Raw genomic sequence first — 23834 nt, forward strand, 5'->3', positions numbered from 1 at the left:
TTTGACCATAGTTCATCAGGTCTCATCAGGACTGGCTTCTTTGTTTTCCTCTCTGGCCTGGCAGGGCTGCTCCCCCCTCAGATGGAGGTGATCCAAGAGCCAGCCCATGAGTTCATGTCAGAGATGGTCCCTGGTCCTATTATTTGCCTTGGGGTACTTCTGTGCAGGGGTTCTAAGTTATCTCCATGCATGGTCCTTGTTTGGAGTATCTGTCTCAGAAAAGACCCCATGTGCCCAGATTTTTTTGGTACTGTTGCTCCCCTTGTGGAGCTCCTGTTCCCTCCAGGTCTTTCTATCTCCCCTTTCTTTCATAAGATTCCCTGCACTCTCCCAAAATTTGGCTGAGTCTCAGCATCTGCTTTGATACCCTGCTGGGTAGAGTCTTTCAGGGGCCCTCTGTGGTAGGCTCCTGTCCTGTTCCCTGTTTTCTTCCTCTTCTGATATCCATCTCGTTTGCCCTTCTGAATGAAAATTGAGCATCTTATCCAGGGTCCTCCTTCTTGCTTAGCTTCCTTAGGTGTACAGATTTTAGCATAATTACCCTATATATGTCTGATACCCACTTATAAGTGAGTGTATACCATGTGTGTCTTTCTGCTTCTGGGATACCTCACTCAGGATGATCTTTTCTAGATTCCACCTTTCTAGGCAGACTTTTGCAGAGGTTTTGTTATGGTTGAGTTGTCGTCTGTTCTGCTGGGTTTTAAAAGTTTATTGTTTCTTTTTGCCATTGTTGTTTGTATTATTTGTTTATTTTTAAGACATTGTCTCACTTTGTAGCTCTGGCTGCCCTGGAACTTACTATGTAGATCAGGCTAACCTCAAACTCATAGAGATCCTCCTGCTTCAGCCTTCAGTGCTGGTATTAAAGGTGAATGTCACCATACCTATCCCAGTAAATTGGTTTTTAAGCATGGATTACTAAGTTGTTTTTTTTTTTTTTTTAAATGGGATTACATTATTACTATGAGTTGTTTTTTTTTTTTTTTTTTTTTTTTTTTTTTAAAAAAAAAAACAGCATCTTTGTAGCTCAGGCTGTACTTGAATTCACAACCATCCTCCTGCTTCGGCCACCTGAGTGTTAGAGTCCCAGGTGAGCCACAATGCTTATCAGAAACCTTTTATTCTAAGCCACCGATAATTAGCAGGTGGCCATGATTACCCATGTTTTTTTTTTTTTTTTTAAATCACATAAAACCTAGATATTTGCTCTAGAAAAACTATGAAAAAATTAAACTATGTTCTATAAAAATACCACAGTATGCACAAGACTAAAAATTTAAAGCAAATGTATGGAATACTGAATCAACTTTATAGACAGCTTCCAACATTCAATCAATATTTATTTTACTTGAGGATGATGGAAATTTCCAAAAAAGCATGAGTCAGAGAGAGAGACTAGAGCTCTAAAAATTAGCTCTCACAAACTACTTAGTAAAAATAGCTTTGAGAAGTTGTCCCAAGAAATACATAAATTCAACCCAAATTTTTCACACAGCTCATTCTCCCTCTTCAGCTTCATTCTCACCCTTTGCTGATGATGCCAAAGCCTTTTTTTCCAGTTTGCTGTCTCCCTCCCCGAGAGCCTCCGCTGATGTTTATTCTAGGTTGCTTCTTAGCAGACAGATGTTTTTCTTGGTGTAGGCGCAGGTTGGGTGGAGCAGGTTTCCTTGACGGTCTGGCTGACCATCCTGCAGTCTCCAGTTTAGTTACTTTGGTTCCATGGCGCCCCTTGTCTTCTCTGTAGATGTTCTCTTCAGCATAGTGCTGATGTTAGTACAGCAGAAATAAAGCAACAGGCTGGAGAGCTGCAGTGTGGTTAAGAGCACTTGTGCTCTTGTGGGGAGTGAGTTCGATCCCAGCACCCACATAATGTTTTAAGATAACAGTCTTCTTTCTGACAAAGGAAGTAAATTAGAACAATGGCAATTTAACTATGTCAATATGTGATTGAAGAACAATTTAGCTGACTGGTGTGGTGGCGCACACCTTTAATCCCAGCACTTGGGAGGCAAAGGCAGGTGGATCTCTGAGTTCAAGGCCAGCCTGGTCTACAGAGGGAGTTCTAGGACAGTCGGGGCTGCCCAGAGAAACCTTGTGTCAGAAAATTAAAAAGTGAAGTTAACAATTTGGTCATCTTCATTTAGACCTAGTGTTAAGAAAGGGCCTTTGTATGGGATTTGGCCTTTGTGCTGCTGCTAAGGGAATACAGAAACACATCAGGAGACTTGGAGGGCTGAGGGAAGCTAGACATCCATCACCTGCATTCTTACCGTCATCAAGGCTTTAAATTAGGAAGTGTGTTGCTCGGGCACTGAGCTTCACTGACATGTTTTTTCAATCCTCAGTAAGTCTAATCTATCTCCAAGATACTTAAACCACCTCAGAAGGAAGGTGACCTCTCACAGACACCTTATTATGGGGCTTGTTGTACAACCACATGCATGCAGGCCCTATTGCCTTATCTATTATCCTTTTTTGGCAAGAATTTCCAGGCTTGATGACAGATCATTCAGCTCTTTGACATACTGTCATTGTACCTAATGCCTTCTTCTTTTGTTTTGAGTTTTATAGAATCAGAACCAGAACCTATGATTTTGATTCCCACCACTTTCCTCCCCCTCTTAAGTTGTGGAAAATAACATACTTGCAGAGAGGAAAATAGAACAGTATAATTTTATAAATAATGGCAAAGTAAATACCCTGTGGTTATTGTCTAGGTCAGAAATAATGTACTATGAATACATCACTTTCTTTAGGACAAAAGCAAAAAAAAAAACAAAAAAAAAACCAAAAACCTCAAAACCTAAGCCCAGATGCTACACAGATGATCACTTCTTGACTGCTTGTTCCAAAATGACAGTAATCTTTTCCACGCAGGTTAATCACAACCAGACATGGGGGCCCACATATGTAATTCTCGGAGTCTGGAAGGCTAGATAAGATAGGAGAAATGGGCTAGGTTTCAGGCCAGTTATTGCCATCATAATTAGTTCTAGGCCAGCAGGCCAGAGTGAGCTCCTGTCTAAAATAAACATTCTAAAACAAAGACTTATAATCACTATCCAGATTTCACTATTCAGATTTTGACCTCCCTAGTATAAATTCCTTAACTAAATATATAAATATATATACACATGTGTGTGTGTGTGTGTGTGTGTGTGTGTGTGTGTGTATGTGTGTGTGTGTGTGTGTGTTGAGGGTCTAAAGTGTCACACAAGTGTCTTATCTTCTAGAGTGCTGGGATCATAGGTGTGCTCCACCATGCCCAACTTTCATTTAAAAATGTTTTTATTTAATGAATTTTGTTCCATAGATTAGAATTTGCTTAAAACTACACCATATCAATCAGATAGGGTCATAAAAATGTTTAATTAAGTTAAAAGCACAAACTTTTCAAGAGTTCATTAAAGTACAGTTACCATATAAACCGCAGTACTCAAGCTGGTGCTCAGACTTGCCGTCAACTCACTGCAGGACTTCTGGTTCTCAGTGTGCGTCAGTGCTCTCCTTTGCCGTGTGTATTAGCCGCTCTCTAAATACGGTTAGCAGCGCTGTAACACTCCCCTCTTCTTTTCCAGCTTGGGTAGGCTCGCTGTCCATGGGCATGATCTTCTTCTGCTGCCCCATCGTGAGTGTCTTCACAGACATGTTTGGTTGCCGGAAGACAGCTGTCGTTGGCGCTGCCGTGGGATTCATCGGACTCATGTCCAGCTCTTTTGTAAGGTAAGGACCTAGCTGCTTTACGTTGCTTGCGAGAGCTGTTAAACATGTTCCAGAGGCCTCACTGTTTACAAGCAAACCTCCCTTAAAATCTTACCATTCCATAGATCAGAACTGTCATTCATAGCAGCATGCCAGAGGCTGAGCGTTTAACTATGTTTGCTTGCAGTGCCAATGTTAGATGTCAGGATATATGTGTTCACTGGAGCCAAGAAAAATGTGCTTCCTTTTGTTTTAATCTGCTTACATAAAACCCCTAAAGGAATCAAGTTATATCTATGAGTTATCTAATGCTGTGGCTTCAGTTTACAGTCGCTGCCATCTTAGAGATAAAGGATCCAAGTCAGTGATATTTTAAAGTAATAAGCTTGACAGGAAAAAATTTTCATTGATGAGAATAAGGTCTTTTAAATCAGTGCCAACCCAGGTAGGGAATTTCAGTGTGTGCTTTAAAATAAATAAATAAAAAGAACCTATTAAAATATTTTAATGACATGACAAAACGAGGTGGCCTAACACACTTGAAAACTCAATGTCATATACTACTTCTATTAGAAGGAGAGATTCAGGCGTCCGAAGGCACTAACGTCACTGGTCAGTTCTTGGTGTGGTTCTGAGAATTCTCAGTTAGAGGAACAGTGCTGTACCCAGCACCATGGGGAGCAGGCCACCACTGCCGAGGGGAAGCCTGAAGACCCTCCTCCAGAGAGGGGTGTGACCTCATTTCCCACCTGGGTCTCTATCTTTCCTACCTCCCCTCATGTTTCCTTGGTTGAAAAACACGATTTAGTTTTGGGTGGAGTAAGATGGGATCTAGCTTGCGATATTGGCCGTGTTTAAGGTTTTCACATCCACTCAGCATAATCCTTAGCTTTTCTCATTTCACTCTCCACCACACACAACCTTCCCTCAATTGAAAGTAAGCGGTTAGCTTTTGTACTTTTCCACTTAAAATTGCATTCAGGTTCTTTAAAAATTATACTTCTTAATAGAAAAAAGGTTTTCACCTGATTGCTTCTAAACTTCTTATTTAAAAATAAAAGAAGTTTGTTTGGAGTTCTCTGTACTGATTTCCTGAACCTGTAGCTTTATTATTCTGGGGGCATGGAGAGCGACTTCGAAGAAGGAAGCCTATAAAGCCTGGTATCCAGTGCAGTAAGAAATCATACAAACACCAAACATTTGTTTTTCAAACTTTTTGGCTTGTGAAAAAAAAAATTTATATTGTAACCCAGTTTATCCTTCTCCTTCTATCTTCGTGTCTCAAAGTCCAGGAGAACTAATTTTTGAGATCACATTGACCTTAATATACACAATATCCTCACATGACTCATTTTGATTGTTTAACCTGCCTGTCAAAGCTGTCAGATCATCAGAGAGTGTTGTGGAAGACCCAGGGTATTGTTGTGAGATCCTGGTGGATAAAAATAAAGACACTAACACCTTTTCATATTTCAAAGCTTTGGTCTTGGCTAGGCAGACTTTCTGCCAGCTTATCTAAGTTAACCTGACCACCTAGCTCCATCCAGCCACATGGCTAGTTATACCTTCCAGGCCTGTAGTCATGATCGTCTCCTCTCATGTCTCCTGGCAAAAAAATGTCTTCCTCTTTCTTCTTCCCAGAGTGCCTTTCTCCCTCCCCTCCATTTTTCTCTCTGCCCAGCTACAGGCTGTCAGAAACTTTTTTTATTCAATCCTGGATATAGGAGATGGTCCAGCTTTTATAACAATGCCTGTGGCAGATCTCAGGGCACTGAAACCACCATCTGAAAACACAGTGCACAAGACCCTTCTCCAACAGAGTAGCATGGAGAAGGCAGGTGTGAGTTACTAGCAAGAGGTGGCAGGTCTGTTTTCCTTGTGTTTCAACTTCTGCCTTCTTAGGAAGCTTTCTCTAGCGTCCTGGCTCTGAATCCTTTGTATGTGGTAAAAAGAATCCTGTAATCTTACTAACTTACACTGCAGTTAGATGTCAAACCTTAACTATGGATGGTCTTTGTTACTTTGTGGATTCTTCTTTGTCCCATCCTTTCTCCACCTCCCCGTTCCATCCCCTTATACTAGATAGGAGAGAAACAAGGATAGAGGGGAGATAGGAATTAGAAAAATCCATGAATCTAATTTTTTTTCCTTCTGTTTCTTCTTTGACCATAGCTACTAACAAACTGTAAACAACCCCCCACCCCAAACAGCCACCAACCTATGGAGAGGCTCTAGTGCATATATGCACATATAGCACACACACACACACACACACACACACACACACACACACACACACTATATATATATACACATACACACACACACTTTTCTAGCATCTGAAAAGTTCCCAGAATTCCAAACACAGACACCATCTAAAGCTGCCAAAACCATGCCTCTGCTAGGGCATGAGACAAACCATAGTCAGCTGCTGTGGACAGTCCAAAGTAGCCCCCTATTCCCACACCTGGGATTAAAATTAAAACACATTCCTATAATATTTCTGTGTTTTAAAATAAACCAGAATTCCGAAATTGTCACTACTCAACCACTGAAACCAGCCATTTGTTGTGAGGACGGACATAAGTAACAGAAGTTTTCTGAGCACAGTGACACAGACACAGTACGTGGAAAGATGTGAAGCCAATCTCATTAACTGATTTCAAGTCATGCTAAGGAGAATGCTTCTTATTTACACACACAGCTATCTGATCTTATCATCTCCATTTTGTGGAGTAACTATAGCACTTGATGTTTGTGATGATGATGTTATCAATATTATTTCTAATCTATACATTGAGGGAGGCAGAGAAATGTATAATAGATTTTACTTTTTCCTTTAAAATTTTGAGAATTCAGGAATTTGCAATTATTTGGAAAACTGCTTATGTGGAAGATTTGGTACAGAAAGAAGCATTATGAGTTTGAGGCTAATCTCTGCCATACAGTGAGAGACCTTGTCTAAAAACAAAAGTCAGCTCCCCACTCCAACCAGACAGAATGAAGCAGGGGCAGGAGAGATTTCTCAGCAGTTAGGAGCATTGGCTGCACTTGCAGATAACCTGGTTTCAATTCCGGCATCCACATGGTGGCTCACAAAGATCTATACCTCCAGGCCCAGGGCATCCAATGCCCTCTTCTGGCCTCCGTAAGCATCAGACACACACACACACAGTTCACGGATGTACATTCAGGCCAAGCATCCATACACATAAAACAAAAATAACTAAAATATATTTTTTAAACGAAGCACTGTTTGTCCTGTAAAAGTCTTGCTGGGGATAGAGATAGAAGTAGTCTTTTAAGTAGACTGTGAGTAACTTCAAGACACAAACACTTTCCCGCCAAATATCTGTTTAATGTGGCTATTGAACCAAGAGTAGAGATTGGGTAAATAGCAATGAGAGTGAAGTGAGATTAACTGGAAAGGCCTAGAAGTACCTCTTGAAGGTGGTGCTGGATGTGAACTAATGAAGGGGAAGGGCATCTCAGAGGATTGCCAACATGCCTTAATTTGATCAGATTTGACTCCCTTTGATTACCTCAGCATATTGGTAAGTGAGTAGTATTGTCCAAAATTTAATTATTAACCAGCTTTATCTGTCTACTGATAAATAGCCTTTTGAATTGGACTTTGCATAAAAAGAAACAACCAACTTGTTTTAGTTCTTACCTTAATTCAAAGCATGTATTTGATTAAAATAGAAATTCTTGTATTCTTTATTATTCTTTTGATACATAAATAACAAGTCACCGTAAAAGCTTGCAGATTGACATTAGTGCTGGGCATGCTTAAGTCAGTCTTAAAGCAATCTGAATATGATTTCTTGTTATCTTGCACAATGCTGGGAACAACGCAATACAGGGCGAAGGTTGGTTGACAGCCCTAGGGCAGTGGGGGTGGGAGGGGAGCGCAACCGCTCCTCATGAAAATGTTCTTGACATAACACTGAAGCGCCAGCGCCAGACACAGTCTTTCCTTTGACTATGTTGCTTGGTAAGCACCTGGGAAAGTGCCATGAGAATAACGAGTGTGCAGAGTTAAATTGTAATTTGAAAGTACTATTGAACAAGATTGTATTGTCCCTTCCTGGAAGCTGTCTTTATTTCTGAGCTGTGGAGAGCCTAGGTCTTACCTGATGTTATGTATGGTTCACCAGAAATCCTTGGCAGAGAAAGGGGAGCTATGTCACTAACGACCTTAATGGTCATTTTTCATACACTCAGATTAAATTAAAATATTTTACTGCTATATTCTTGATTTATTAAGCCTTTCCCCATTTTTGTTTTTTAGTTTTTGAGACCATGTTGACAAGATCTGTTTTTGCTAAGGGAGTTCCTTTTAAGACTTATTTTTTACTGAATGGGTATGGGTGTTTAATGGCATGTATGTCTGTGTACCACATGCATGCCTAGTGCCCACAGAGGCCAGAAGAGGCCGTGGGCTGCCCTGGGACTGGAGTTATGGTGGTTGTAAGCTGGGAACAGAGTGGGTGCTGGGTACTGAGTCCAGGTCCTCTGCGAGAGCAGCAAGTACTCTTAACTGCTGAGCTGTCTTCTCCAGACCCCCATTAAGGCTTATCCTATAAAGCACAGTAGAGAAGACTAAAGCTCCTTTTTCTCCTTCCTCTTCACGCAGCTCCATCGAACCTCTCTATCTCACCTATGGGATCATATTTGCCTGCGGCTGCTCCTTCGCCTACCAGCCTTCTCTGGTCATTTTGGGACACTACTTCAAGAAGCGCCTCGGACTAGTTAACGGCATCGTCACGGCCGGCAGCAGTGCCTTCACAATTTTGCTCCCTTTGCTTTTAAGGACCCTGATTGACAGTGTGGGCCTCTTTCACACACTGAGAGTCCTCTGCATCTTCATGTTTGTGCTCTTTCTGGCTGGCTTTACTTACAGACCTCTTGCTCCCAGCGCCAAAGAGAAGGCGAGCAAGGGCAGCAGACTCTCCTTCTTTTCCAGGAGAAAGATCAGTCCTCCAAAAAAGGTTTTCAACCTTGCCATCTTCAAGGTGACAGCTTACTCAGTGTGGGCTGCTGGGATACCACTTGCACTGTTTGGATACTTTGTGCCTTATGTCCACTTGGTGAGTATGCACCCTTGGCTCTGTCTGTAATAAACATCACCAGGTCACACAGGGGGAGCTAGATGAGCAAGGCAGGTCACGTTGAAGCCGTCCTCAGATACTGTCCTGGTGGTGACCCCCACCTCCAGGAATTACAGGTTTCTCAAACGAGAATAGTTCCCCCATCAGATGATTAAACAATGAATCCAATGGTATGCTTCAATGTTTTAGAGTTCCCAAACAAAAGCAATATTTAAAAGGGCGACTAAACTCTTGGAACGAATTGTCAAGGTAAGATACTTGAGATGGGTAAAATGGCTTAATGGAGAAAGGCGCATACTACGAAGCTTGATGCCTCATGGTGGGGGGGAGAGAACCAGCTCCTCATTGTTGTCCCCTGAACTCCACTGCAGCAGCTGTGAATCCCCTTCACCACCACCCCCAGTAAATAAACATAATAAAAAGCCTGATAAGTCACCTCTGAAAGTAGCTTGCTGATCTTATTCAGGGAAAAAGCTCGTGTAATGACCTTGTTAATATTAATTTTGAACACATGGGCACAGAAATTAAGTGGTTAACAAAATGATAGTAACTGACGAACATTCTGTTTGTGGGATACTTCTGGAAAAAACAGAAATTCTCCTCAGAGGAGTATTTGAGAAATGTTAGGGAAGTTTTAAAGGAGAGAAGAGCCTTAGAGTTTTATGTGAAATTAGGATTCAAGTGCTCAAGCAGTTTATATTGTTTGCTTCAATGTCAAAAATTCAGCCTATTTCTACTGGAACATCAATAAGCAGTGTCAAGGCATTTGCCCTTGGCAAAATGTACGCAAAGGTGCTCCGTTTTCTTTTTCTTTCTTCTCCTTCTCTTTTTCATTTATCTGTCTGTCTGTCTGTCTATCTATCTGTCTGTCTATCTTATTTATTTATTTATTTATTTTGTTCTTTGTGGTGGAAAATAAATACAGTTCAATGTTAAACAAAAATGGCATTTGCTTTGGTTTTTCTTTTGTGTATGTACTAACTACATGTGTGGATGTGGTTTTTTTTTTTTTTTTTTTTTTTTTTTATGCTTCTAACCTACTTGGGATATCTGTAATTTCTCTCTAGGTAAAGTTTTGGTCAGAGTATCAGTGGCTCATAGAATTACTGGGCCCTGAGGGCCAGCTAATCACTGCACCACAAGTCCTTCATGGGCCCCTGTGTGCAGCTCAGAAAGTCATCAAGCCAAGGAACTGTGGTGAGTGGTGGGAAACACGTCTGGGTTTAAAGGTAATTTTGCTTTGTGAATCTCTGAATTGTCCTGTTGCCAGGATAGTTGAGGAAGCAGCTAGGCCGGCGATGGGAAGCATGGGGAAGGACTAGGGGCAGCCCTCTGAGTGTGGCATTCATAGGAAGTAAAACCTGGTTTGTCAGCCCTTCCTCATTTTTTCAGCTGACTCTACAACCACTGGATTAGTTTCTGGGGATACGGGTCTGTTGAGAAAGGCTCAGCTTTACCAACTTACCTCTGTACTGTTTCTTAGTCAAGCACATTTATTGTGTATCCGCCTTCCTCTGTGGTTTGAGACAGTCTGTGTAGATGAGGCTAGCCTTTGTGAATCTTCCTTCCTCTGCACCCTGAGTTACAGGCTTGTGTCTCTAAGCCCAGCTTTTCTTCTTATTATTTTTTTCCTAATTCTCTTTGGTATTAAAAGATGAAAATACTCAGAGAAATGGGCTTCTCAGCTTCCCTAATGCTTGCCAATAATCAAAGGGAAGTTAGTGGATTTCTGATTATAAGGTTTACAATGTATAAATTAGTTAACTTTACATACTATTTCATCTGGCTCTCACAATAAACCTGTAAAAATAAATCACTTTAATTCCTGGTTTACAGATTCACAGGAGAAAGACAGTTTCTGCTTGGAGAAATAGAAAAGGTGTTGACTCTTGGGCCTTCAGCCCAATGTTCTTGTTAAAACTTTGATCAACTAGGGGATGAGTTTTTCAGTTTGGTTTGCTTTGAACTTCAGCAGATAATGAAGTACTCTCATGGCTCTCCCCATGATGTGAGAGAGAGAGAGAGAAAAAAAAATATATATATGCTTATTCTCAAAACAAGTTTGGAAATTTTATTTTCTTTTGCATTTGAAGCGTGTGTGTGTGCGTGCGTGTGTGTGTGTGTGTGTGTGTGTGTGTGTGTGTGTGTGTGATCTCTTAGGATGGTCTCAAATTGGAAATGAAGCTTGAACTTCTGGTCTTCCTGCCTCCACCTCTCAAATACAGGGATACAGGTATGTGCCACCATGACTAATTGCAGTTGACTTTTTAAAAAGGAAACATTAGTAATCTTTCTTGTAAGCCTATAATCTTAATATAATGGACACAATTGACAAGTATAGGATTAGGTGAGATGTTAGTTTCTAAGCAACCAGTTTTCCTGAACTGCCCTCTTTGAAACTTGTTGTCTTGGTTAGCGTCACGTAACTCTTCATTACCCTTCATGTGACGTTTGGGGGTGACCTTCCTAATGTTCCCTGCCACTTCCCATCTTGCTTTTTCAAAGTTTTTCGTTTTTAGCTTTTGCTGAGTTCCTCCCTACCCTACCCTTAACACAAACATGTCCAAGTCTTACTCTTTGATCCTTTTAATCTGTGACCACTGAGAGTTTCATCCAGTCTCCTGAATTCAGAAACCACACATAACTCCAGAATCTCTAGCCCAGACCCTTTACTGAATTTTCACAAGAGCTCTATGCCAAATGCTTACTTGAATATCTCCATTCGCATGACTGCTGGCTGTTTCAGACATGACATGAATAACCACAAGGCCCTTATCTCATTCCTCCAAACTTGCTCTGTCCCTGGCTGTCCTCCTCTTAGGAGACAGTAGTTTGTCCTTCCAATGACTCAGGCCTCAAACCTTGAGTCTTCCCACCTCCTCCTTCTTGGGCATCACACTCCTGATAGAGTCAGGAAATCCTGGTGGCTTGCCTTTCAAAGAATATCTGGAATCTGACCAATTTTCACTATCATCAGTACCAACCCTAGGCCAGGCCACCTCTGTGTGGAGGTCAAAGGACAACTCAAAGGAATTTATTCTTCTATCAAGTGGATTCCTCAGACTGAACTCAGTCTGTCCTCCTCAGCTGCAAGCACCTTTACTTCTGAGCCGTATGGAATTATGACTGTAACTCCGATGGTTTCCTCAGTGTTTGCAGCCACTTGCTGAGTTGGTATATGACGTGCAGGTTGTTCTCACACTTTTATTGTTTTTAAACTGTATGATCTGCTACACAGGTCCTGAAAATGTCTTAATTTCTCTGTCATGGTTGCCAAGGTAATTAAGTCTGTATAAGGCAATAGCTGCTGCCAGTTCTATTTCTGTTTTATAGGTCCTGGATTATATTTGTATGCTAACATTAGCATGGCTGTGCTTTTCATGAGAGAATGCCAATAGGAGCTTTGCAAATGGATCTTGGGTGTTTATAACAGGAGAATTAAGTGCTTTCAATGTCCATGAAGGCAGCAGTTGAAGGATTAACATTCTTGTCCACTGTATACAACATGAGGGCTCCTGTTAATATACTGTAACTCCTACTTTACACAGCCAACTTTAGAGAGCGTTAATAAGAAGCTAATTCTGATGAGTTTAAATGAGGATTTTTTTTTTTAATCAAAATTACTTTTAGCATTTTACCTCCAAGGGATAGTTTTAGTATGCCTAGAATCTATTCACTTACTTTTCCTTTTCTGATTAAAAATATACATCAAATGTAATCCTAAAAGGAAAAAAAAAATAATGACCTTAAAGTAGCTTACAAGTTTCTCAGTGGTCTGGCTTATTCCTGTCTATGGGGCCTCTCCTGACCGGCCTGCCTTGCTCACTAAGCCACTACGTCCACCTCCTCTCTATGTGCATGTGCACAGGGCAGTAAAAGGCCTGAAGTGCCATGGGAACCTGGCCACAGAGGGAGACTTCTCTGCTACCCAGCATTCCCGAACGCCTACCCTTTCTTTCCTCTTTATTTCTTTCTAGCACTTAATAGTTTCTGACCTATTTTAATAATTGTACATATATATATTTTGCTAGGATGTAAATCCCATGCAGTTAGGGTATGTTTCTGTTTTGTTTGATGATAGATTTCAAAGCAAAAAGCATAGTGTCTAGCACACAGTAGGTACTCAAATGTTGCTGGATGTTGAGATACATTATATGTAAGTCTAAAGGGACACAGTTTTCGTCTCACGATTTCACTCTTTAAACTCTACATTCATGTCATAGTGATACTCAATCAGTGAGTAACACATAAACGCAAACTCAGAAAACCTCAGAATAATAAAAAAACTACCAGAGTTGTCAGTTCATGGGAGGAGAGACATGTTGCCTAGTGCTCTGACACTTTATATATCTATACTGAAACTACAACATGAATTAAGACATTTCTGCCTTAAGAGGAGCTGTGTCTTCATATCACTCAGAACCCTGAGATGCTACCTGTAAGAACAGATGTTGGGTGTAGGATTGTAGCACGGCCACAGATTGACATAACTTGGGCCGTGTTAGTCTGATGACTGAAAATGTGTCTAAAAATGACAGTGATTTGGTAACTTTTCTTATTGGTACCAACTGGTCCATACTGAGTATGAGGATGACAATTCAGTTTCATTCGCTGTCATTGTCTCTCATCACCCTGTACTTTGAAATTGGCAGTTCAGCGCCTATTTTCTTTGACTCAACAATGGTCATTGAATTAGTTATTTTTAAACTTTAAATCACAGAAATCTTCACCAAGATGATTGACTTGTATGAGAAAACCTGTTCATTACAAAATGTTTTGAGGTAAGATATTACTATATAGCCCAGGCTGGTTTGTTAGTTTGTTTGAGACAGGGTCTTTCTATATAGCCCTGGCTGTCCTGGAACTCACTCTGTAGACCAGGCTGGCCTCCAACTCACAGAGATCCACCTGCCTCTGCCTCCCAAGTGCTGGGATTAAAGTGGTATGCCCTGACTTGGTTTCAAACCACCCCTGACTTGGTTTCAAATTTTTTATCTTTCTAGTTCATCCTCTCAGATACGGGGGTTATAGGCATCATCATGGCCAGTCAGCATTAGTTTTTGTTTGTTTGTTTTGTGTTTTTAAAGAAAACTGTGTTCATGTATAAATGGATTGGCTTTGTGGCAGATAGTCTCAAAAGAAATATCCCATTCATGTGCTGTAAGATTAATGGTAGATCATTTGCCTGCTAACGGGGCAATTAGTGGGTTCCTAAGTCCACTTGTAATTGGGAGTAAACAAGTTGTACTTTCAAACCAGAATCACCTTTCAAGGCAAACAAGCCCATAAATGGGAAATGTAGTTCTTCAAGAGCTGCTTTTTGGTTTGGAGAGTGCAGGATGTTGATTGGAGTGTGTCATGGGTATTGCACAGCTGGGAGACTTGAGTAGCCCAGCAGCACTTGTCACTCAACTCCAGAAACAGCATGTGATGCAGAACCATGCATGCAGGAGAAACAAGCTCTCTCTCATCTTTTCTTGGCTTCTCTAAGGGGAGGTCCAGGTCAAAGTCACAAAGAGTGGATCTTATGGGACATTTTCATAAGACGTATACCAAACACAGTGGATGCAGGAAGCAACACTGAGCTACAGAGAAGGGGCTCTAAGACTGGGCTGTTTTTGGGGGGAGGGCATTCACTGAGTTTGCTCAGAACCGAGATTTGAACTGGGCATCAAATGTGGCAAAGCCCTCTGGAGCTGCTCTTTCCAGCCACGCCAGGGTGAAACCCATTTTACTTGTCTTGCAGATTTCTGTTCATTCCAATCAGGATCCCAACAGTGGTCACCTGCTGTCCTAGTGCTCAGGGCGTGGCTTACAACCAGAGAGAGGACTCTGAAGAGAACTGGATCTTGTTCTAAAGTGACAAGAACAAGAGGACCCATGTGACCTTATTTCTAACCCCACATCTCATCATCTGATGGGTGGTTCATTTGACTATGGGACATTAGGTCCACATAAAGTTCCTTTTCACAGCTGCCAAAGCAGGACATGACCTACACAGTACTTTATGTTCAGTTTTGTCTTCTACAATAAATGTTAACCATAACAAAAACAAAAATAGACACATATAAATTTATAGTAAGATATGTAGCCTAAATTTGATCAACAAGTAACCATTGTAAGGAAATAAATGGCCTCGGTTTAGAGTCCCATGCATGTAGCCAAGGCCATTGACCTGCGGCAAAGGGCCCTACAGTGTGCTGGTAAAATAACTGATATTCTCTCTTCTCTCTTGCTACTAAGTGGTTTCATCAGGGTTTTTTGGTTTTGGCTTTTTGAGACACGGTTTCTCTGTGTAGCCTTAGCTGTCCTGGAACTTTCTCTATGGACCAGGCTGGCCTCCAACTCACAGAGATCCACCTGCCTCCCAAGTGCTGGGATTAAAGGCATGAGCCACTACTGCCCGGCTACATCAAAGTTTTTGTTTGTTTGTCCTTTATTTGTGTTTAAATATGTTATTTGTTAAAATGTAGCATGCTTCTAGAGTATAACAAGATTTCAATTGTAATACAGATGTTTGTTCATCCTGCAAGTCCTTCCATTAGTATCACAGTTTATTCAAGTTTTACACACCTAAATTGTGCTGACAAGGAAAGGGTCCTTTCATACCTTTTCTCCCAAGTTACAGTACAACTTTTATGAGAAGTTCTTGCTGTCAGCAATCGCTAACTCCAAGGAGTACAGAACAGAAGGGAAAGGGGCCTTCCTAGGAATTAGAACTGTAATGAATCTTTGACACCCAGAGAAAATCTAAAAGCCGTTAGCCCCTGGCTGTCTGTTTTCCATCGTATCTCTCCCCCGTTCTGTCCCTCCTGCCCGGCTTGGCAGCAGCTCACTTGTAAACAGGAACTTTACATTCCCTCATAACACATTTAAAAAAAGCTCAATTTGGAGGCGTAAAATTGAAACATGGACAGTTATTCAGTCCAGCTATCTGCAGTCTAGTCAGTTGAGCAGATTCTTGCCATAACATGGCAAGAATGTAACAGCTGCGGCACCTAGGCTTCAGAGTACAATTTAGTTAATCCTACATGTCTGTTCTCAGAGTCAAGCAAGGATTTGCTTTAAGCCAATGGTCTCTTTAAACAAATGTAACATCGATTGATTCTGTTTTTCCACATTTCTTTTTTAAGCCCTTGTTTTTATTAACATTTGGTTTCCACCCTGTTGAGATGTGTGCATAGCATCATGGCTTCCACTTGGCCAGAGGAGAACTGGGTTAGCTAGACAGTGTGCTCAGGATTGCCACACTGGTGCATGGCATAGCCAAGAATTAAGCTGGGTATTCCGAAGAGTGTGGCTTTTAAGTGAAATATTTAAATGCTTGGCAGAAATACATTAACGGTGATGTAGGAGTAACAGGAATTGTACCATATAATTGCACGCTGCTGCTGCTTTGTAAGACAGGAAAAGGAATGAAGGCACAGAAAGCTAAACAAACTACTTGCCAAAAGTCTCATAGAAGTAATAGGACCGAGTGTAATATTCGTTTGTTTGTTTAAATATAGGGGAAAAATAGAACCTTATTATAGCCTAAACTGTTAATGTGCACAGAGTGGAAGTGGGGTTATCAGGAATGAAGTTACATTTTGATCTGAAGGTCCAGCTCTTCAGTGTTGCTAGTAGCAGTTGCCTTGTTCTTCTTTCCTGGATATACTCGGAACTTGGGTTTCTGTGTGCTAGCTCTTTCCAGAGAACACAAGGCTCACAGTAAGACCCCTCAGTTGTTGCTTTGTTGTTGTGTATTCATTGTTGTGTGTGTTGCGTGCTCATGCATGTGCAAGTCAGAGGATAACTTTTGGAGTTGGTTTTCTTTTTCTACTATAGGTTCTGGGGATCAAACTATGGTCATCAGGCCACAGCAGCCACTAAGCCATCTTGCTGGCCTAGCAGGATCCATTTAAGCTAGTGGTCACTGCATACTGACCAGGAATGACTCCATTGTATTACAGCTTCTCCTCTCCTTTCTCCTTTTCCTTTTCTTTCCTTTTTTCTTTCTCCCTCTCCCTCCTTCTCTTTCTCTTGTTTGATTTTTTTTTTTTTTGATGAACAAAGAGGATGAATGTTTTGTTTCTCACTGTTTTGCAAAACCAGTGCTTTGCAGTGGAAAAGTATAGGCTTAGGTTTCTCGCCAAATCTACTTTAGTTAGGGTTCTTGAACATCTTTACCTCTCTTCCCACCTCCTGACCTTAGATTCGAGATTGATAGGGAAAAGGGCTATAGACAGCTTTTATCTACTTCCTGCTGATTAGGGTCAATGGGTATTTAGGAGATTACCAAACTCAGTTGTCAGAATACCACAGTCCAGTCCAAAGGCCAACACCGAGAAGCAACACAGATCAGCACAAGTCAGCTAAAGCTGCAAGACTCAGTTGGATTACCTTGAGAAGATCTCTGGAACGTTTCTCTCTGTGAAGTCAAGTACTGAAGCAGGAAGATCAGCGCAGTGATGTTGATCCAAAAAGTGAAGTCTCAGTGTGTGTATGGTGGTGGTGGGGCTCTATGTATCTTCTCTCCACAGAGTCCACCACGGATGTTCTCAGCTGGCCAAAGTCATGCCCCTTGCACGTGAGAGCTCACAGCAAAACATCACGTGCCCAGACTGTAACAAGACATCACATGACAAAACTGAGTCTTCAAAGAAACCAGAAACCTCCACTCCAGGAAAACAACTGCTGACGTAGCAGTTCGTGAAATTAAGACAGTACCATGAAGATGCTCCCAAGCGTTTCCAATGAGAAAGCACCCTGGATCCTTTGACCCAAATCCAGTGGTGGATCTGGGCAAGTTACAATGTTATGTGAGATTTACAACATTGTTACCCTGAATTATGGGATTCTTATAATCACTAGGCAGGTCTCATCTTGTAACTGCGGCTGGCCTGGAATTTGTTATGTACACCAGGCTGACCTAATATCTGCCAGTCGAGTGCTGGGATTAACGGGTTGTTTGTCCCCAAACCCAGCTTCACAACTACTTTTCGTTACAGGTGATCTCAAGATTTCTAAGCACCAGAGCTTCACGCCTAGTCTAAGTAGCCAGTACAGGATTATTAAAAATATTGACACTGCGTTTATCCGCACCTGTTAGAAAGCGGGGTTCTTAAGCAGCACTGCCAGAACAGTTTCTTTCCATCAGTATTGCCAAAAGTTCCTTCAAGTCTTCTACCCTCCACTAATTTCAGACAAGCGTGCTGCAGCCATCTACTTCCCACAGTTTTATTTGGGGGTGGAGGGGTATATTTCCCATATGCTTCCTCACGCATTAACTCACGTAGCTCAGAAGGGCCGCTCGGCATCATCTTGGTCAGCCGACCATCCCTGTAACAGGATACACTGATGAGCCCTGGGTTTTCTGCAAGTGCTTTCCTGGCTTCAGTTATCTCTCCTGACAGAGAGTCAGGTTCACTGGCTGCCTCCACACTCTCCAGCGCGCCAAACTCATCTCCTTTTTTTTTTTTCAATTTTGTCCGTCCCAACTTCAGCAGTAAGAACATCTCCCAAAGCTACCTGAGCAAAATTGCTGATGCCGACTGTCTCAATAATCATTCTGTTTGTTAAAAAGATGTATCCATCCATCCATCCATCCATCCATCCATCCATCCATCCATCCATTTATTTATTTATTCAGTATTCTGCCTGTAAGCCTGCAGGCCAGAAGAGGGCACCAGGTCACATTATAGATGGTTATGAGCCACCATGTGGTTGCTGGGAATTGAACTCAGGACCTTTGGAAAAACAGCCAGTGCTCTTAACTTCTGAGCCATCTCTCCAGCCCACCCATTTCTGTTGTTTGATAACAACAACAGAATTCATGTTTCTCTGTGAATTTGGGCATTGACAGCAATGCAGATCCAGTGCACAGTGTGTGGAGGGGAGGCAGGCCAGGGCAGTGCAGGGCTACAGGCCACGGTCCAGGTGACACTCTCAGTGACATGATTGGGGGTTCTGAGGGTAACAGCGCTGCGCCTCTGCCACCAGGCTGATGGGATGGGCCTTGGCCGGAGTTCTTCCTTGATTTTTTGAGACAGAGTTTCTCTAAGTATTCCTGGCCGTCCTGCAACTTACTCACTGTGGAGCAGAGCCTGGCCTCACATTCACAGAGATCTCCATGGCTCCCTCCAAGTACTGGGATTAAAGTTGTGCACCATCAGGCCTGCCTGTGTTTAAATTTTCTGACTCAACCCGGGTAGTCCCCGTTTCTGAGGGAAGCAACACCACCACCGCTCCCCTCACTCAGGAGGAGGACCCTGAGGACATGGAAGCTTCCCTTTGCTCACAGGTTTCAAGGCCTCTCCTACACTGGAGTGGTTTTAAAACAGACGCAGGATAGGTTTTCCGTTCTGTCAGTGTTGTTTGTCCTTGTCTATGTGTGACTTGTTTTAATTACAGCTCAGTTAAGCAGATTCAAGCACTCATGCACTGAACAAAAACAGAGTGCCTGTGAAGTTCCCCAGCCTTTCAGGTGTGGGGCTATCAGGCGTGAATGGATACAGCATCTCTAATGGAGGTAGCCCTGTGACAGCAAGCACATTCTGGGTGTGGAATTCATACCTGAAAGACTTGAGAAGACTAAGACATAAAAGTTCTGTAGTCTATCTTTAAAGTCAGACAATGGTCAAAAATTTTTTCTTGTCCAACTTAATTTTTTTTTTCTGGTGTATTATATTAAAAACCTGAATTTCAAAACCTTAGAATCCAAGCACTGTAGTTTTCTCCATACTCTTCTAAAAATACCTCAGTATTGCTCACCTCTTGTTGGTTACTTAAACAATGGCTTCTTGCTTTGTCCCTGCATTTTTCCATGGTGTCTGTGCCTTCCTTGCTTTTCTAGCTTTTCTAACCTTGAATTTATTTCCCTTCAGATCTCAACATCTGCTGCAATTTGGCTTTTCAGGTTAGTGCCAATTTGCCCTCTCTCCCTTCTTCCCTCCCTCCTTTTTAGCTTAAGGATACAGGCAGTATTCACCAGCATTCCGCTGCTTGAGAAGAGTAAGAATTGTTACTCCTTCCGCCACTGTGACTTAGTAATGGTGGAGTTATATGTTCACAAAACATTCATCAGAACAAGTTAGGCTTGATTTTTTTAAAGAGTATTTTTAAAAATAAAATAATGTGCAGTGCAGGAACGTGATAGTAAGGAAAGGCATGGCTGACAAATGCAGAATCTAGAAAAGATATTGCTAACAAATAAATTAAAGCAGGGCTACCACCTGGCATGGCTGAGCATGTTTGTTATCCCAGCCCCTGGGAGGCAAAAGCAGAGATTAGGAGTTGAAGGCCAGGTTGAGCTACATCAGACCCTGACTTTTAAAAAAAAAAAAAAAAAGTAAGTGCAAAAATGAAAACAGACTTGCTACATTTAGCAAGGCAGAACAAATTTGTCATGTGCCCCAAATTGTGGTTGGCCAAAATAAATGTCTACAGCTATTTCTACAGGAGTTTTTAGGAAGAGCGTATGGTTTGCTCTGCCATGGAATTATCCCTAGGAAGTAGGCCCCAACCTCTAAATGACTTAAGATTTTTAGGGAAAAAGGATTTTTTTCCCCTAAGTGTTTTAAAGTGCCTAATGTTAACTTAAATTGAAACACTTTGCTCAGCCCTTGAATTGTGTAGTGTATTTAATGTAAATGTAAGAAAGGATGGTGAAAGCTGGATTTCTTTACAAAAGTATGCCGGTGATTTTTGTGGGAAAGTGCCCACATCCGTCAGGGGTGGGACAGAAGAGACAGGGAAGGGAAAATGGATGTCCCTGTCAGTGGGTCAGTGTTTTTTGTTGTTGTTGTTGTTTTTTTTAATAGATTTCAGGTTGAGTTTAATAGGCTTGTTGCACTGCTGAAATACAAAGTCTATGAATATCTCTAGTTTGGATGACTTTACATTTTAATAATACTCTATTTTTTTTCAGGCGTTTTCCTTTACTCTTTGATATGTAGCCCATGCCCTCTCCCAAAGGTGACTTATCTCCATTTTAGTTAGATTAGTTCCAAATTTAGAGCATTTTAAAGATTTGCAGATGGGACCAGTGGGGACGGCTCAAAGGATAAAGGTGCACCTGGCACAAACCTAATGACGGGAGTTTGATCCCCAGATGACACATGTAGGTGGGCCGAGAGAAGTGACCTCACCGTAGTGCTGTGACCTCACCATGTGTGCTATAGCATGTGCAGCCACCCACACACGGTGCACACAACAACAGCGATAATGAATGCCTTTCTTTAAAAAAAAAAAAGATATACACGTGCGCGGCAAGAGACATACAGTGAAATGCAGCCCCTGGGCCTTGCACCTTTTCCAAGCTGCTTCCAGAAGAACCAGGGTGAACACAGCCCAGCAAGCAGGCTAAGAGGCCTGTGCTCCTCTTGGCCCAAGCATAAAACTGTGCAATTTAAAATGTCCCCATATTGCCAGATGTGTTGTACACCCCTGCAATTCTAGGAATCAAGAGGTTAAGAGGCGGGGGAGAGAGTGTTCACGGGCTCAGGGCCACATAGTAAAACCTTTAAAAATGTTTTTTAAAAATCTCATAAAAACCCTAAGTAACAAAATGCTGCTATGTATTTGTGATTCATTATAATGTCTTCCATATAAACCTAGGGCTTCAGCCTGCTTAATCATTTTCTCTGTTTATGTGAGCACATGGTTGTCTTTCTAAAGCTCCTGCCTTCAGGGCTTTCCACAAATCCTGGCTTTGTCCATACTAGTCTTTCCTCAGAGGAACATCGCTAGCTGCCTGTTGATTTCTTTAGCATCACTGTTTCTCAGTGCCTGCTTTCTCCTCTCTCCAGTCCCAGGGCCTTCTCTGAACCCTGGGATTAGAATTGCCCAGGACTAGGAATCGCGTAACGCCTCACGCCTTGTCTCACTCTCGTCTTCCAGAGACACAATCCAGGCTCTGTATCTTCCATCTTCACAGTGACCCTGTAATCCTGCTCCCAGGCAGTCTCAAACCCACTGCTTCCCTTTCTCTTCCAAATCAATCTGCCTTTGCGCACACTGGATTCCCCTGCTATTGCTGAGCCCCAAGCTCTCTGGTCTGGGACAGCTTAGCCTGGCACGACCTCAGACTCCCAATCGTGTGTCTCTGTTCCTCCTGAGCTCTGAGGTTACAGGTGCTGAGAATGGAACCCAAGGCCTCATGCAGGCCAGGCCAGCACTCTGCCAACTGAGTTACACTGCCAGGCCCTACACTCCCAGGGTTAAAAATTGCAAAAGTTGAACCTCTAACATTAAAGGTTTTTTTTTTTTCCAAAGGTCACATTTGGTTGTATGCTACAACATACATGAACCTTGATGCTATTATGCTCGGTGACATAGACAGACACAAAAGGATAAATGCTCTCCATTTAGACGAAATACCTAGAGTAGTCAACTCATAGATGAGAATGTCCAGAATAGAGGGAAATGGGAAGGTGAGAGTTAGAGTTCCAGTTGGGAAGACTAGAAAAAATTCCTAGAAAGCAATTAATGATGGCACATGTCTATAGTTTCAGCTGGAAGCTGGGGCAGGAGGATCACAAATTCAAAGCCAGTCTTGGATACAGAGCGAAAACAAGCCAAATTAAACTAAACTTGAGCCAACAACAAAAGAAAAAAAAAAACACCTTACTCAGTGAGAACTAATTTGTAATTTTGCTCAAAATCAGGAAAGCCTTACCAAATAATATTCTAATAAACTAACAGTATTATGAATCTTTTGTCATTAGGAGAAATAGAACTAATCTGGAGGGCTTATGTAATAATCTGGCTTATTGATGTCACTGCCAAGATTATTAAATGAGTAAAGTTATTGTTGCCTTGAATCTTCGGGACTTAGTAATGACCTCTGATTTCATTCTTTTCAGTTTTAACGTGCAACCTGCCTTAACTTCTAAACACTAAGCTCATCTGCCAGCTTTTGTTGTGTTTATTCACTTTGGACTGTTTTTCCAAACTTGTGTGAACGTGCTATCGATTAAAGGTTCCCTAAGCATGCATACCTGCTGGTTTATTTAGCCAGTAAAAGACTTTATCACCAGGCAATAAGGATAAACTGCAAAAATAAAAAATAAAAAAAATATAAATAAATAAATAAATAAATAAATAAATAAATAAATAAAATAAAAAGAATAAATTGAAAGAGCAAATTCTCTCCTCTCTTAAAATGAGAAATGTGGAAACATGTGACACCCCCAAAGAGCATTACCATCAGATCCCCATGTAAAAAGCCTTCGCAGCTGTTTTGTATTCTTGGTGTACTCCTTAGAGCCTGGCTGTCCTCTGTGGCTGAGCCTGGTGCCATCGCAATAGTCACCTCAGAGGCAGGCCCCTTCTTTCGCAGATTAATGCTGTCTTAGTTCAAAGCTCATGTTCGTGTACATTAGCTAGGAATTGGGAATCCGAGAGCGTGAATCTGATGTGCAGAGAAGATATACCAAGAAAGAAACTTTTCAGAATCACAGCTGGGTGGGATCAAGGACACCCTGTAGATGAATAGACTAAACACCTTTCATTATTCACAAGAGCTAGAAATGGTGGTGGTGGTGGTGTTTTCCCTCTGATTCAGGGGTTTGCTCTATAGCCCAGGTTGGGCTAGAGCTCCGGATCCTACTGTCTGAGCCTGAGCCCGAGCCTCTGAGATCAGGGGCTACAGTGTAAGTGACCATATCAGCCTAGAGTACTTGTTTGTGTTTGGTAACTTTTAAAATACCTGGCATAAACATTGATAGAGTAAACATAATATCGAATTACATAAAAATCCTTGTCTATTTTCTGTTTTAAGATGCAGTCTTCTTTAAAGTTGTAAAACTCGAGATGACTTAAATCCAAGGTTATTTATCATCTACCTTCAGGGCTGGAGATGGACTCTCAGGAATTCTGAATGCTGAGCAAGTAGTAGCCACCGAGCTATACCCTCAAGTTAAATTAAAGGCTGTTTAACTAGCATCTAAATCCAAATTGGTTTTGATTAATAATTCAGCAAGAACTTTGATATTATCTTGATATTATCTAAGTGATGCTGTCAAAGATATATAT

General features: G+C 41.6%; 1 protein-coding gene and 1 long non-coding RNA gene across 3 annotated transcripts in view; one reads left to right on the plus strand and one right to left on the minus strand.

Moving 5' to 3' along the window:
- Window positions 1-23834, plus strand: part of Slc16a10 (solute carrier family 16 member 10) — a 109821-nt gene that overhangs the window by 54877 nt on the left and 31110 nt on the right. The window contains exons 2-4 of one of the 2 annotated variants that reach the window (XM_055615979.1): window positions 3582-3726; window positions 8345-8798; window positions 9887-10016. In XM_055615979.1, the coding sequence (XP_055471954.1) occupies window positions 3582-3726; window positions 8345-8798; window positions 9887-10016 (729 nt within the window). The remainder of the gene's footprint in view (window positions 1-3581; window positions 3727-8344; window positions 8799-9886; window positions 10017-23834) is intronic. The other variant, XM_055615978.1, reaches the window with a different exon arrangement.
- Window positions 1388-23834, minus strand: part of LOC129683326 (uncharacterized) — a 23455-nt gene continuing 1008 nt past the window's right edge. The window contains exons 2-3 of the long non-coding RNA XR_008721134.1: window positions 17202-17422; window positions 1388-1897 (exon numbers count right to left, since the gene is read on the minus strand). This is a non-coding gene — a long non-coding RNA (uncharacterized LOC129683326). The remainder of the gene's footprint in view (window positions 1898-17201; window positions 17423-23834) is intronic.

This window comes from Psammomys obesus, unplaced genomic scaffold, assembly GCF_907164565.1.
Source record: "Psammomys obesus unplaced genomic scaffold, mPsaObe1.curated_primary_1811, whole genome shotgun sequence".
Lineage (NCBI taxonomy): Eukaryota > Metazoa > Chordata > Mammalia > Rodentia > Muridae > Psammomys > Psammomys obesus.